The sequence below is a fragment of the Thalassophryne amazonica genome, chromosome 4 (assembly GCF_902500255.1).
Source record: "Thalassophryne amazonica chromosome 4, fThaAma1.1, whole genome shotgun sequence".
Taxonomy (NCBI): Eukaryota; Metazoa; Chordata; class Actinopteri; order Batrachoidiformes; family Batrachoididae; genus Thalassophryne; species Thalassophryne amazonica.
In genome coordinates this window covers 21903987-21920459 of record NC_047106.1, presented here as the reverse complement: position 1 = coordinate 21920459, position 16473 = coordinate 21903987, and the positions used below count along the sequence as shown (strand labels likewise).

Here is a 16473-nt window from a genome sequence, read left to right as displayed (position 1 = left end):
GGCTGGACTATTGTAATTCATTATTATCAGGTTGTCCTAAAAGTTCCCTAAAAAGCCTTCAATTGGTTCAGAATGCTGCAGCTAGAGTACTGACGGGGACTAGCAGGAGAGAGTATATCTCACCCGTGTTGGCCTCCCTTCATTGGCTTCCTGTTAATGCTAGAATAGAATTTAAAATTCTTCTTCTTACTTATAAGGTTTTGAATAATCAGGTCCCATCTTATCTTAGGGACCTCGTAGTACCATATTACCCCATTAGAGCGCTTCGCTCTCAGACTGCGGGCTTACTTGTAGTTCCTAGGGTTTGTAAGAGTAGAATGGGAGGCAGAGCCTTCAGCTTTCAGGCTCCTCTCCTGTGGAACCAGCTCCCAATTCAGATCAGGGAGACAGATACCCTCTCTACTTTTAAGATTAGGCTTAAAACTTTCCTTTTCGCTAAGGCTTATAGTTAGGGCTGGATCGGGTGACCCTGGACCATCCCTTGGTTATGTTGCTTTAGACGTAGACTGTGGGGGGGTTCCCATGATGCACTGTTTCTTTCTCTTTTTGCTCCGTATGCATCACTCTGCATTTAATCATTAGTGATCGATCTCTTTTTCCTGGTTCTTTCCCTCAGCCCCAACCAGTCTCAGCAGAAGACTGCCCCTCCCTGAGCCTGGTTCTGCTGGAGGTTTCTTCCTGTTAAAAGGGAGTTTTTCCTTCCCACTGTGGCCAAGTGCTTGCTCATAGGGGGTTGTTTTGACCGTTGGGGTTTTTCATAATTATTGTATGGCCTTGCCTTGCAATGTGGAGCGCCTTGGGGCAACTGTTTGTTGTGATTTGGTGCTATATAAGAAAAAAGTTGATTGATTGATTGATTGATTGATGTGTAGACACTAGTCCCTAGAGGCAACTATTTTTGGTTTCAAATCTGGGCAAATGCAGTCCCAGAAAATTCTGAATGTGACAAACAAAAAAGAGCTACAATGGCCTTGGCCACTGATAACTCTTGACCCCATGCAATACAGATCAAGATAGGGCCCTTTTTTGGTCAATTTCCATGGAAAACGGGAGTTAAGGAAAGTGGAGACAGGCAGGTTCTACTTAGTTGTGTTGTGAGTTTTGGACAGTTTGCATTTGATGGATCCAAATTGTTCTGAAGGAGACGAGCAGTGTCATCATACCCGTGAGTGTTAGTCACACTCAAGGTCAAGTAATAGATCATTGTCAGGAGGATCAAGTGCCAACCCCCCATCAGAGCAGATGATACCGAGATGTTCTGTCAAAAGCAACGGTGGGTCTTGTTTGTTTCTCAGCTCCGCCGCCCTTCTACATTATAATAAATCTGAAAGACTCTGAATATTTTGCGGAGACTTGCCTTCAGACCTGGTTGCTTTGGGATGTGAGATAAGCGGGTGAAGAAGGATAAGTGAGGACGATCCCGGCACACCAAGCTTCTCTCCTCTGGCCCACCCTGTCTTGACTCACATGACTGAGATTAGAGGAGTGTGGACAAACGCTGAATGACTTCTCCACACACTCGTGTCTCACGGTTGGCCAGAGCTCGTCCACTTTCCCAGGGTAATGAAACGGTTTAAGCTGAGACTTTGTTAGATTTGACTGTGATTGAACGTGCAGCATTTTGTTTTGCATGTGCATGTTGTTTTAGTCATTTATGTGTGCATGACTGGCTGACTGATGCTCAGTCAGGCTGTAGGACTCCCGTTTAGTTTGTGGTTCTGTCCGATCCTGAGTGTTTTCTCTGTTTGCACTCGACTGTGTGCCTCTTTAGTTTTCCTCCTCTTTCACATTATTTGTGTGTTGTCCTTTGTTTTATTCAGCCTGAGGTGTGTGTTTGGTTTGATTTTTGTTTCTTTGTCAATTTAGTTTTATTTTCACTTGGGTTGTGTTCATTTTCAGTTTTGATCTCTTTGAGATAGTATGATGTTATATTACATTTGGGTCCATAAGTATTTGCACAGTGACACTTTTTGTAGCCTTGCCTGTGCGCAAAACAGTCGAGATGTGTTCAAAAGTCAGACAAACTAAATATAAGGATTATTTTAACTGCAAATTATCACTTTTACAGAATTTTCTTTCAACAAGGCAGGGAGTGAACATATGAACTGTTCGAAGACTATCTCGGAATTCATTTGCATGAATTATTATGGAATACAAACAGGATCCAGCCATAATTCAGAGTGTCAATCTGGGTGGGATCTGGACTGAAATGTAATCAGTTACTGAATACAAAAAAACAATACAATCGGGTTCCTTTTAGATGACTTTTGAACTACGGTATTTTGTGGAGTATGCCGCAAGACCTCCAAAACTAGAAAAAAGATGCAAATTATACTCTGGAAAATATGGTATTTCAAAATAAATTGCTGAAAATGATGCACTTCATACAAAAAGTGGACACAACCACAAGCATTTTTTTTTTTTACATGAAACTGTAAAATATAAATTGAAACAAAGTATCTCAAAAGCATCCATCCATTTTCTAAAATTTGTACTTTTTTAAATTTATAATTAAATTTACAGTTTGTGCTTATGACCATTTTTAATATGAAGTGCATCATTTTCTGTAACTGATTTTGAAATATTTCAAAAGTATTCAGATTACACTAAATAATTGAGCAGTGTTCAAGCTGTATTGTATTTTGTATTCAGTAACTGATTACATTGTGCCGCTGCCAGATTTTTCTTTGAGGTTTTGCACGTCCAAACATCATATGTTCCTCACATTATACTACCTGACATGGGATTAGATTTGTGGCACAAAGCAACAAATGCTGGCGCTTAAAGCCCCTGCCTGAGCCTGCTGGAGGTTTCTTCCTGTTAAAAGGGAGTTTTTCCTTCCCACTGTTGCCAAGTGCTTGTTCACAGGGGGTCGTTTTGACCGTTGGTGTTTTTCCGTAATTATTGTATGGCCTTGCCTTACAATATAAAGCACCTTGGGGCAACTGTTTGTTGTGATTTGGCGCTATATAAATAAAATTGATTTGATTTGATTTAAAGAACATCATGGGTGCTGGACTTGGTGTTACCCAGTTTGTCAAGGTGAGGTCCTGTTCTCGTGGTTTTGGTCACAGTCGCCTTTCCTAACCCCAAAAGTTGGACACACTGTCACATCCAGAGCGAATGTGTGCAGAACAAACACATCTTTGTTATCACAGATTTCATGGATTCTATCAAAGTCCACCAGAGGTCAATTGAAGCACTTGGTCAACAATTATGGCATCAGCTTGTTCGTGGGTTGTTTTGTGGTCTTGCCTCAAATTACAGTGTCCCAAATTAAGCTCAAATGGGTCTGATCATCTTTCCAGTAGCTACAAATCAGCTCTGAGCTGCATGGATCTTATCTGGGTTTTCTGTCAGAACCACTTTCTGAGTTGGTAAAGGGATCCAGAGTGACAGAGGTGGTGGATGCTTTAATACTGTTGTCAAATTATCAATCAAAAACCAAGTAGATGCTACACTTTTAAAGCATATTATTTAGATGCTGAAACATATCCTTAATGAAAGTTTCAACAGTTCCATTTGATGGCCAAAACACAACCAGTTCGCACTTTAACAGCACTTGTATGTTCATGTCACAGACATTTTGCAAACCAACGACTCTCGTGTAAATGAGTGTGGTGATTTCCAAGTTTAACACTCACTGTTCTTGGAAGAATGAAATTGCGGCCACCTTTCTTTCTTTTTTTTTTTTGCACAGTGAGATTCAAAGTCACGCATTTTCTGCTGACCAGTCTCTGCAGATTTGTCCACATTGATTACATGTGGAGACACCTTCCCAATAATGGCTTACAATAACACTTTCTGAAGTATCAAATGGAGCAATGCATGTTTTGAATGAACCAATGAACCAACCACTCTTTCCCGTTTATATCTATCAGCATTGTCTGACTGAATGTAAGAATGCTTCTCTTCTTTGTGGACAGTCACTGTTTTGTTGTTATTGCCTTGGTCATATTTGTTGCTTGTCTCTGCTGGATATTACAGTATAGAAAATATAGAATGGTCTTTACAGTTCTGTTAAACCAAAAATGTTCACTTAAAAGTTTTGAGTACTGAAGCAGAAGTATGTACACTGATAAACTCGATTTACGTATATAAATGCATAATGACATACCAAATATCCCAGCCAGATAAAATATTAATTCTATGTAAAGGGCAAAGACTCCAATGGCTTCCTTGACCACATAAACCTAAGTGGAGACACAAAAATTGTGTTCCTACGTCAATTAGATGCCAAGATATAAGTGATTTTGTGATGTGGAGCTGTAATGGAAGCCATCTTGGAAGCCATCTTGAATATTTCAATTTCAAAGTGCCCTCAGTCACATTTGAATTCAGCACCCTCATATTGTTTATGATCAGTCATAAAACATTGTATATGCCATAAAACAGAGTTTCAACCAAGTTGTCCCGAACCATTACATCTGAAATCATTTTAGAGGCCAAAAGCAACAAAATTCAAAATCTTCTCAGATCTCAATCACTAGTAATTACAGAAACTCTAGTTTTACATTTGATCTTAAATTAAAAACTTTTCCTGCAGCTAGTTTGAAATTGCAGTTTTGACTCTGCAGAAGTGACTCCTAGCTGCATTTTCAGTAATGGGCCAGCAATTGAACATATTTATTTTTAAAATAGACAAACAGATGCAAAACAATTTTTTTTTCTTTATGTCCAAAATATTTTGACAGTAAAATCAAAGTGATGCAGCCAGTTCAGAAATATGTTTGGGGTGTGATTTGTGATGCAGAGGGTTGTGCAGAAAAAATTGTAACCAATTATCACAGCAGGTTTGGATGTTAATGAACTGAATAATGGTTTAAGCGCTACTGTCGGATATCAGTTGCAGATATGAGGGTGTTAAACAGGTGCATGCTGGGAGTGACCGTGCTGCTCCTGATGTGTGAGGTCATCATCAGTCAGCTCTGTAAGTCCCTTATCACCATGGTGGACGGGTTCCACACACTGTACCTCCTCATACGCATGGCTCTCCCTCCTCCTGCAAGCATCCAAAAAGCTGCACCATCTCCTCCATGTGACAACTCCTCTTTATCACAGCGACCTTCCACCTCTTCTGCTGGTTTGTCCATCCACACTGTCGCACATGGGTCTACCCTCAATGGTCACACTCCAACTACTTCTCATCAGCTCCTCCTCTCCTCCTCCTCCTGCTCCTGCAGCCCTCCACTGTGGTCTGTCTTACAGAAACACCAGGATTCAGACTGTGGGTTTTTTTATTTCTGCTCTCTTCCTCAACTTTCTGTCTATTGCTTACTGTATGGAGATCCTCTGCTTCATCCAACATCCACACCCAGTACAGCGCCCCCTTGTCCCCGTGGTGATTGCAACATTCAGTCTGCTCCAGAAGATGCTGATGCTCAGGCTGAGCTTGGGTCAGCAGATGGGCGACAAGGAAACCAAATCTGACCTCGAAGTGAGCGGTAAAGGTAAAGTAACAAGTTAACAGTGAAATGGTAAATTACATGTTCAAGTCTGGATGAGTCAAACGCTCAGGTCAGGTCAGAGCGTGCACACCATTGGGCTGCGCAGTGACGTAACTGAGGTCAAACTTGCAGTTTCTCATCAAAGCTTTGTTCGCTCTTTAGAGGTGGAACAATAAATCACGTATGTGATCGTTTTGGTTTTTGGAATGACGATCACAGTGTCATAAAAAGTCATTCACTACATGGAAGAAATGAGCAATCCAAGATTTCTGATGTCCGCCAATCTGGATCCGGATCATCTCCTTGAAGTAATTTTGATGTAATCCTTTAAAGCCTATATAAAGTGAAATCTTGATCTAGAATCCGTATCCAGATCACCTCCAAAATTCAGTGGAGTCTTCCATGGCCTGATATCTATCTGTGGTGAAAATTTGGTGAGAATAAGTGAAGTAGTTTTTGACATAATCCTTCAAAGACTATATAAAGTAAAATCTTTACCCAGGATCCAGATCACCTCCAAAATTCAGTGGCGTCTTCCATGGCCTGATATCTATCTGTTGTGAAACTTTGGTGAGAATAAGTGAAGTAGTTTTTGACATAATCCTTCAAAGACTATATAAAGTGAAATCACCTCCAAAATTTAACGGACTCTTCGATGCCCTAATATCTATCCATGGTGAAAATTTTGTCAATCTGTGCTGTAGGTTTGATGTAATCCTGCTAAAAGACAGACAAATAAATAAATGAACACCAATGATTTTATTACATCCATGGTGGATGTAATAATGACCATTTCAGAAGAATCAGAAATGATTTATATAAAAAAAATTATAGAAGTATTTGTTTATTGCAAAATCGTCATTGTGGCAATCCCTCGGTGGCCAGGAAGATTGTCTCTTGATTGATAACCAGACGGGATGGTGAAAGCGGAGATGACTGAACAGGTCCAGTCTTGCACACTGTTTCTGACCGAAAAGTGCAGCGTAGGAAATCTGCATCCAGTGTTGATCTGGAGACACCTGTGCATGGGTTTGTTTAACGTGGGAATGTGGTTGCACGCCGATAAACATACGGCCCTGACAGATCCTTAACTTGGTCCTATGGCTGGGAAATCCCAGACGAATGAGGTTAGAGGACCTTTAAATGCCATCACAGCCATCACCTCCTCCGCCTGATCTGCCGCTGAGGACTTCCTGTTTCACCAGAGCCCCGTTTGCCATCTTGTCTTCAGGGCTTCTGCTGGGCCTTCATGGTTACTGTAGCAGCCACAGGGCACTCAAGGTCCAAAACAATTTTTCACCCCAACAGGCAATCCCCTACAAATAGGAACATCAAGTATTGTAGTTTATATTTCAGAATTTTTTTTAAGTTAAAGATTCACCAAGATTATTTTCTGCATAATTAGTGCGAACAGTAACGCAATTATGTAACATGATATGTATTGTATTGTTACTGGTTTATGGTGAAATGTATCAAATCGTGGAGCAGATGCATCTTTCCACCCATAGCAATTTTTGTTTTGTTGGACTTGAATAGCCGGACAACCGGCCTGATTTAGGCCAGATACTGGCCTGTTTTTCCTCATGCTACTACCTTGATTATACTGCCTCTGCTGCAGTGGTTGATGCAGGAATTGCAGGCATTGTATCGCTTGAAACAACTCAGGATAGAGGTGATAGCGTGTAGTTAAAAGTGCATTTGTGCCTTCGATGTGCAGCGTTTTCAAACTCACATTCACTCACTGATTCCACAAACTTATCTGAGAGATTCTGACCTGCACACTAGGGGGCGACTGATTGTTCATTGCTTTTCTCGGGGACACTTAACACGAGATCTGGCTAATCAGAGCAGCAAAGGATTCAATCACAGGTTTTTGCCAGAACATTCCTCCACAGAACCTGCAGTGTCATTGTCCAGCTCTAGCAGATGATAAAACTCATCTTCTCACTTTGAAGTAGTTGCAAGTGTTTATTCAGCTGCAAGGCCTTTGTTTTTCATTCCTGTCTTCGTCTCCCACAGTCTCTGCTGAAGATGAAGCTGACTCCCAGGCCAAGCAGGAACGAGTCCTAGAGGTCCAGTCCACTGTGAACAGCTCGCTCCATAACGGCATGCTCGCCATCTGTAACCTGGAGTCATCCAGTGACCATGACCGAAACGCCCAAACCCCAGACCCACAGCTGGGGGTTCACCTGTGTAAGGCAGCCGGAGAGACAGAACCAACCCGAACCACCTGGGACCGCTGGGACTGTGAAGCAGTGAGCAGAGTCTCAGATATGAAAACCTGCACATATGGGCTTCAGTCAGCCTGGTGTAAAGACAATACCTACATCAGATGTCTCAGTAAGTCCCCCTGTGGGAAAAAGTCACACCTGCAAAAAAAATATCCAGAGCACATAACTGCCACAGAGGAGGTTATGTGAAAGGTTGTGCCTGTTTTTTGCTTCTTTGTAGCATCACATTTTAATTTGAGAAACATTTGTTTGTTTGCCTTTCATTGTTCCACTCCTCCACCCACCTCGGAGCTTGAACCCATTTCCACCAAACTTGCTGTGTACATGCAGACTTGGTCGCAAGTCTGATGACACAATTACAAAACCAACCATCAACCTTTGACCAAGTGTACTTATGAACACCCTGGTGCTCAAACAAGGGGTTTGTGATGACCGGTGTAACAGTATAACCCCCACCCACCCTGGAAATTTTCCCCCCACCCTTGACAGGCAACATTCCAACATTCCACTTTTGGAATTAACTCCAAAATGAGTTTAGACTGAAAGCACTAGTGCCACTTAACACTTTTAAATCTCTATTGATGGCTCTGACCTGTAGATGTTTTACCTGATTGTATTATCTCAACAGCCAGGGGCTGTGAGCATGGACCGGGCCGCCGGGCCACCCGCCCTCGACCGCCACCCAGTCCTCTCTGCACCCGACCCCCATGGCCCCCTCTGCAGGTGGTGAAACCACAGGAGGGCGGGCCCACGTCGCTGAGCCCGGCTGGGCCCCATGGGCTAAGGCCCGACCACCAGGCACTCGCGCGCGAGCGTCTGGGATGAAAATCAGCACCTCCAAATCCGAGGCCATGGTTCTCGACCGGAAAAAGGTGCTTTGCCCTCTTCAGGTTGGTGGAGTGTCCTTGCCTCAAGTGGAGGAGTTTAAGTATCTCAGAGTCTTGTTCACGAGTGAGGGACAGATGGAGCGTGAGATCGATAATCGGATCGGTGCAGCATCTGCAGTGATGCGGTCGCTGTATCGGACCATCGTGGTGAAGAGAGAGCTGAGTAGGGGGGCAAGGCTCTCGATTTACCGATCGATCTACGTTCCGATCCTCACCTATGGTCATGAGATTTGGCTCATGACCGAAAGAACGAGATTGCGAGAACAAGCGGCCGAGATGAGTTCCCGTGGCTGGGCACTCCCTTAGAGATAGGGTGAGGAGCTCGGTCACTCGGGAGGAGCTCAGAGTCGAGCTGCTGCTCCTCCACGTTGAAAGGAGTCAGTTGAGGTGGCTCGGGCATCTTTTCCGGATGCCCCCTGGACGCCTCGCTGGAGAGGTGTTCCGGGCACGTCCCATTGGGAGGAGGACCCGGGGAAGACCCAGGACACGCTGGAGGGACTACATCTCTCGGCTGGCTTGGGAACGCCTTGGGGTTCCCCCGGAGGAGCTGGGGGAGGTGTGTGTGTGGATGTATTATATTATATTATTATTATATTATATATTTTGTGATGTATTATCTCATTCAAGTGTCTGTTTTCTATGTAAATATTATAACTGTGTATGTAACTCCAGGACACTCTTGAAAAAGAGATTCTTAATCTCAGTGAGTTTTATCCTGATTAAATAAAGGTTAAAAAAAATCCTACAGGGCAGCACTGATTAACTCAAACCTTGATAAGGGCCAATCAGGATTGAGTAACCTTTAAACTCTATATTTTATGGATGTTTTGTGGTCACAGATGAAGCAGTTTGATTGATGGTGAACAATATTGGTATTCTTTCTGTATGTATCTGTAGCTATCTACTATAGTAATATTTTCTATTCTGAAGTATCTTTAAATCCCCCTTGCAAATATATTCTACAAATATATGGACCTGACTGAAAACCTGAAATATGTGATGTGATGGAAAATACTCCAATTTAGTTTTGCATAAAATATTCACAGTGCACACACACACAACCACATACACACAGACATAATAGTATGTAAAGAAAGAGTGGCAGATAGGAATCAAAAGAATAATATAAATGTAGCATGAAACTGACAAATCTGATTATTTGAAACAGTGTGATTCTCACTGGACGATCAATCAATCAATCAATTTTATTTATATAGCGCCAAATCACAACGAACAGTTGCCCCAGGGCGCTTTATATTGTAAGGCAAGGCCATACAATAATTACGTAAAAACCCCAACGGTCAAAACGACCCCCTGTGAGCAAGCACTTGCCGAGAGTGGGAAGGAAAAACTCCCTTTTAACAGGAAGAAACCTCCAGCAGAACCAGGCTCAGGGAGGGGCAGTCTTCTGCTGGGACTGGTTGGGGCTGAGGGAGAGAACCAGGAAAAAGACATGCTGTGGAGGGGAGCAGAGATCAATCACTAATGATTAAATGCAGAGTGGTGCATACAGAGCAGAAAGAGAAAGAAACACTCAGTGCATCATGGGAACCCCCCAGCAGTCTAAGTCTATAGCAGCATAACTAAGGGATGGTTCAGGGTCACCTGATCCAGCCCTAAGTATAAGCTTTAGCAAAAAGGAAGGTTTTAAGCCTAATCTTAAAAGTAGAGAGGGTGTCTGTCTCCCTGATCTGAATTGGGAGCTGGTTCCACAGGAGAGGAGCCTGAAAGCTGAAGGCTCTGCCTCCCATTCTACTCTTACAAACCCTAGGAACTACAAGTAAGCCTGCAGTCTGAGAGCGAAGCACTCTATTGGGGTGATATGGTACTATGAGGTCCCTAAGATAAGATGGGACCTGATTATTCAAAACCTTATAAGTAAGAAGAAGAATTTTAAATTCTATTCTAGAATTAACAGGAAGCCAATGAAGAGAGGCCAATATGGGTGAGATATGCTCTCTCCTTCTAGTCCCCGTTAGTACTCTAGCTGCAGCATTTTGAATTAACTGAAGGCTTTTCAGGGAACTTTTAGGACAACCTGATAATAATGAATTACAATAGTCCAGCCTAGAAGAAATAAATGCATGAATTAGTTTTTCAGCATCACTCTGAGACAAGACCTTTCTAATTTTAGAGATATTGCATAAATGCAAAAAAGCAGTCCTACATATTTGTTTAATATGCGCTTTGAATGACATATCCTGATCTCAAAAATGACTCCATTAGAGGAAATTAGAGGTCATCCATGTCTTTATGTCTGTAAGGCAATCCTGCAGTTTAGCTAATTGGTGTGTGTCCTCTGGCTTCATGGATAGATAAAGCTGGGTATCATCTGCGTAACAATGAAAATTTAAGCAATGCCATCTAATAATACTGCCTAAGGGAAGCATGTATAAAGTGAATAAAATTGGTCCTAGCACAGAACCTTGTGGAACTCCATAATTAGCCTTAGTCTGTGAAGAAGATTCCCCATTTACATGAACAAATTGTAATCTATTAGATAATTGTGATTCAAACCACCGCAGCGCAGTGCCTTTAATACCTATGGCATGCTTTAATCTCTGTAATAAAATTTTATGGTCAACAGTATCAAAAGCAGCACTGAGGTTTAACAGAACAAGCACAGAGATGAGTCCACTGTCTGAGGCCATAAGAAGATCATTTGTAACCTTCACTAATGCTGTTTCTGTACTATGATGAATTCTAAAACCTGACTGAAACTCTTCAAATAGACCATTCCTCTGCAGATGATCAGTTAGCTGTTTTACAACTACCCTTTCAAGAATTTTTGAGAGAAAAGGAAGGTTGGAGATTGGCCTATAATTAGCTAAGATAGCTGGGTCAAGTGATGGCTTTTTAAGTAATGGTTTAATTACTGCCACCTTAAAAGCCTGTGGTACATAGCCAACTAACAAAGATAGATTGATCATATTTAAGATCGAAGCATTAAATAATGGTAGGGCTTCCTTGAGCAGCCTGGTAGGAATGGGGTCTAATAGACACGTTGATGGTTTGGATGAAGTAACTAATGAAAATAACTCAGACAGAACAATCTGAGAGAAATAGTCTAAGCAAATACCGGCATCACTGAAAGCAGCCAAAGATAACGATACGTCTTTGGGATGGTTATGAGTAATTTTTTCTCTAATAGTTAAAATTTTATTAGCAAAGAAAGTCATGAAGTCATTACTAGTTAAAGGAATACTCGGCTCAATAGAGCTCTGACTATTTGTCAGCCTGGCTACAGTGCTGAAAAGAAACCTGGGGTTGTTCTTATTTTCTTCAATTAGTGATGAGTAGTAAGATGTCCTAGCTTTACGGAGGGCTTTTTTTTATAGAGCAACACTCTTTTTCCAGGCTAAGTGAAGATCTTCTAAATTAGTGAGATGCCATTTAATCTCCAACTTACGGGTTATCTGCTTTAAGATGTGAGTTTGTGAGTTATACCACGGAGTCAGGCACTTCTGATTTAAAGCTCTCTTTTTCAGAGGAGCTACAGCATCCAAAGTTGTCTTCAATGAGGATGTAAAACTATTGATGAGATACTCTATCTCACTTACAGAGTTTAGGTAGCTACTCTGCACTGTGTTGGTATATGGCATTAGAGAACATAAAGAAAGAATCATATCTTTAAACCTAGTTACAGCGCTTTCTGAAAGACTTCTGGTGTAATGAAACTTATTCCCCACTGCTGGGTAGTCCATCAGAGTAAATGTAAATGTTATTAAGAAATGATCAGACAGAAGGGAGTTTTTCAGGGTCTTCAATTTCCATACCATAAGTCAGAACAAGATCTAAGATATGATTAAAGTGGTGGGTGGACTCATTTACATTTTGAGCAAAGCCAGTTGAGTCTAATAATAGATTAAATGCAGTGTTGAGGCTGTCATTCTCAGCATCTGTGTGGATGTTAAAATCGCCCACTATAATTATCTTATCTGAGCTAAGCACTAAGTCAGACAAAAGGTCTGAAAATTCACAGAGAAACTCACAGTAATGACCAGGTGGACGATAGATAATAACAAATAAAACTGTTTTTTGGGACTTCCAATTTGGATGGACAAGACTAAGAGTCAAGCTTTCAAATGAATTAAAGCTCTGTCTGGGTTTTTGATTAATTAATAAGCTGGAATGGAAGATTGCTGCGAGCAGCTTGACAGGGGAAAGAATGAATAAAGATATGTTCAAATCATTTTTATCCACTAAATATTACAGCAAAGTGGTTTAAATTTTTAGAAAGCATGAAGAATGAGTCGAACTTTAGAGTCCCAACTGGTGTTGAACTACACGGCAAGTGAGCCCACAATAAGTGAAGATCAAATGTATTCAAAACAACAACGTCCCTAGAACAGATCCTTCTCTACCCTGCAAAAATCAATTTACTACTACTGTAATCATAAAATGTTATCGCTATATAGATAAAAATATGTATGGGACAAAATATTTTGATACAATTTTATAGCATATAATTGATTTTAGGATAATTTGATTCCAGTGATAGTTAATAATTTTATTTTGACAGTTGGAAACATAGAAAAAAATTATGGATATTAATGATTATAAATACTGTGTACGCGTGCATGTTTTGACAAGATATCAGGGTGGGGGTGGGGGTAGGGATATCCATGGTGGGGGTAAGACTTCCAGGGGGGAAGATGCACTATTACACCGGCACAGAAGTCCAACTGACTCATTTATTACATCAAATACGAGTATGTATCAGGAACCACTTAGTTTGAGAGTTTGCCTTTTCAGTCACTCAGCAGTGAATCACCTCATCTTTTCATCGTTTTTTCCTCAGACAGTTACAATTTAAGAAAAAAAATAATGACATTATTTCCCATCTGTCCCTGTTCATGAGTTCTGATGGTTCTGTGTATGAAAGCTGTTTCAAATGCTAAAAGTCATGTTTTCTGTTTAACTCTCAGAAAGTCAAAGTACAGCTGAACTCTTCATGTCATCTTGTTCCACTGAGAGGTCATTACCCGACAGTTTGAGTCCAGCTTGTCTCCCGTCATTCATCACGGTCACTCAGAACCTTTGGTCGTCTGTTCTGGCTCTGATCAGCAGCTTGGTGATGCTGCTGCTCGGTCCAGGTTGCTGCGACCACCTGCTCTATCTGGATCCTGGACTGTCCCTTCTGTCCGTGGTCGTGCTGCTGGCCATTGCTCTTCCACAGGTCAGACGTCACTGTATGTGACACACCTGGTAAACTTCAATGTTAGTTGTAAACCTGGAATAACATTCGGTTTCCATGGTGATTTTTCCTCCTCAGCTCCACAGATACGGTCTGATACTGATGCAGGCCACACCTCCAGACATCTGTGTGTCTGATCTCCAGCACTTGATTTTGAGTGTGCCTGGTGTGCAGGCTGTGCACGAACTGCACGTCTGGCAGTTGAGGGATTCGTGCACAGTGACCTCTGTGCACATACGCTGCCACGCTTGGTTTCCAGCAAACAGGTGAAGCTGCAAAATTTAAACTCTGAATTTGAAAACTGACAGCACTGATGTTAAAGTTGTCAGTTCCTGCTCGGTTTATTCACACTGGGTCATATTTTACTGATGCATGCACGTGTAGGTGTGCTGATGTGATGTCGGGGGTCACGAAGGTGTTGCAGAATGCAGGCGTGAGCTGCTGCACTGTACAGCCGGAGTTTCCCGCCTGCTCCTCGCCCAAAGACAAATTTGCTGTCGGCTCCCCGGCAATCCACAGAGAGGCGCTCTCGTTGACCGCAGTGCTGGCCTGCAGCCTCTCCTGTGGAAACGCCTGCAGGGGGAAAATGTGTTGTTCCGCCATGGCAGAGGAGTGCAGGGACCCACTGGAGGCTCCGGCTGGAGAAACAGACAAAGAGACGCTGGTCATCAACAACGCCTTCCTCTGATGTTCAACAGCAGGTCAACGTCGACCATCTCCAGTCAAACAGCAAAACAAAGTTTTGGGAAAATAGTTTTTGTCAGTTTTATTGATGTAAAGAAGTCTGGAGGTGAAGTAGGGACACCACAGCTCCAGTGGGTTTGTGTTCTTGAACAATGATCTCATGTTAGAAATAACAACATAATGCAAACCTCGTTACAGGTAAAGAAAGACATGAGAGACATCAAACTTTCCTAATTTCACTGTCTTACGATCTACAACAGAGCGACTGAAATTTAACTAAGGTATTTTAAAGTTTTTTATCCCGTTTTATAAATGTGAGCGCTTAAGTTGGATAGCACGTTTCACTTCCTGTGGGACGATCATGTATAGCTGCTTTAACTGGATCTATTTCCATTCAGCTACAGTACATAAATCAATAAATCTGATGATCAAAATTGTCCAACCTCAAATCAGAAAAAGTTGGGAGAATGTGAAAAATGTAAATTAGAAAATAAATTCATTTTTAAAAAGCAGTGATTTTTTTTTTTTTTTTTTTTTTTGCATTTACTTTGACTTTTGTTTCATTGCAGTAGTTGTTAACCCCATATAGTTTGAAGACAAAGTTGCAATGGAGTTTATGAATTTTCTTAATGGATGGCTTTTTGTAACGTCAGTCACGCCCATAGTATTGAGTACCACCAACTTGTACTAAGCACCAATAAAGTTTCCTTCCCTTACCAAGTAGACCATGTCCCTATGTCTTCCACAATATAGGAACGCTCAGGGGCTGTATGTTTTAAGTCCTGTTCACTTGAAAAGCCCTGCTTCCTCTCTGAATGTAACGTCAGTGACAGTGGAATTGCCTTGTTGCATCCCCAACTCCTGGCTCCATGTCAGAATGGAGCAGAGAAGTAGAGGAAACTGGATCAAATCTAGGCTTGGGTTTCCAATGTGCCTTCTAGCAAAGTGCGGCTTACATGTCACATGTTGATTCTTAAACTTCTAGGAGAGTTACTTCTGTGACTGGATCAAATATTCAGCATTGATACCAAAATATGATGCAAAAATCCATACAAGATGTAAAATTTCCCCAATTTAGATTAATTCACCATCTGAATGTCAGACCTCTGAGAGTGAAGCATTTCTTCAAGTGTTCCAAAGTTAAAGTATCAGGTGTTATTTTCTGTCATATCTGCTGCCTGCACATATCCAGTGTATTTATTGAAATAAAAATATAATCACAGTACTGTGTGTCTTTTTTTTTAACTACATGATCTTGTCAGACCTCAGAAATGAAGCAAGAGTATGTAGGTCCTAATTACGACTTGGCTTGGAAACCATTTGGGAACACCGGGAGCTGTGAGCAGGTTTGTCCATGTGTAACTGGAGTTGAGTCAGGAAGCACATCCTGCTTAAAATATCCCAAATCACAAAGTGGACCTGCACTGACCCCGAACAACTGGGACATTTGAAATTCTCCAACTGAGCTGTCCCTTTCAGTCACACACGTACTCAGTCAGTGTTGTAATATAACAAAATAGAAATACTTTGTTACTGTACTTAAACATAATTTTGACATATTTGTACTTCGTTATTTATATTTCTGGTGACACTTTTACTCCACTACATTTCTTCAATAAAATGTATATGTTTACTCCGATACATTTCAACCATCTTCATTACTCATCACTACAGTATAAAAGCTGAATAAATTTGATTGAGTCTGCCTGCAGAGGTGAAAGCAGCTGTAGGCCATAAAGGGAAGAGACGTCCTCTATAGCTGGAGCACAGGAGTGCACCTCGGAAGAGCAACATTTACCCCTGCAGCATCAAGTGCCGTGTCTGACATAAAACAAGTTTAAAAGACAAGAAAAAATAAAAGATGACAGGTTGAATCTGCCCCCCGCTGAGGAAGAGGAAGACGAGGGTGAAAACCATCTGCGCACTGCACTCAAAACACGCTGACGCACACACTCCCACTTGATTCTAGCAAAAAATTAAAGTTAAGACACACTTAAAGGGAAAACTTCACTACTGACAAAACTTGC

At 41.6% G+C, this 16473-nt stretch overlaps 1 protein-coding gene across 1 annotated transcript; it reads left to right on the top strand.

The window, feature by feature from the left end:
- Positions 1-1390: 1390 nt before the first annotated feature.
- Positions 1391-15669, top strand: LOC117509506. The gene is made up of 7 exons (XM_034169226.1): positions 1391-1560; positions 4847-5083; positions 5184-5450; positions 7467-7787; positions 13494-13744; positions 13841-14028; positions 14147-15669. The coding sequence occupies exons 1-7, from the start codon at positions 1503-1505 to the stop codon at positions 14448-14450; spliced, it is 1626 nt and encodes a 541-aa protein (XP_034025117.1). The 5' UTR covers positions 1391-1502; the 3' UTR covers positions 14451-15669.
- Positions 15670-16473: the final 804 nt, after the last annotated feature.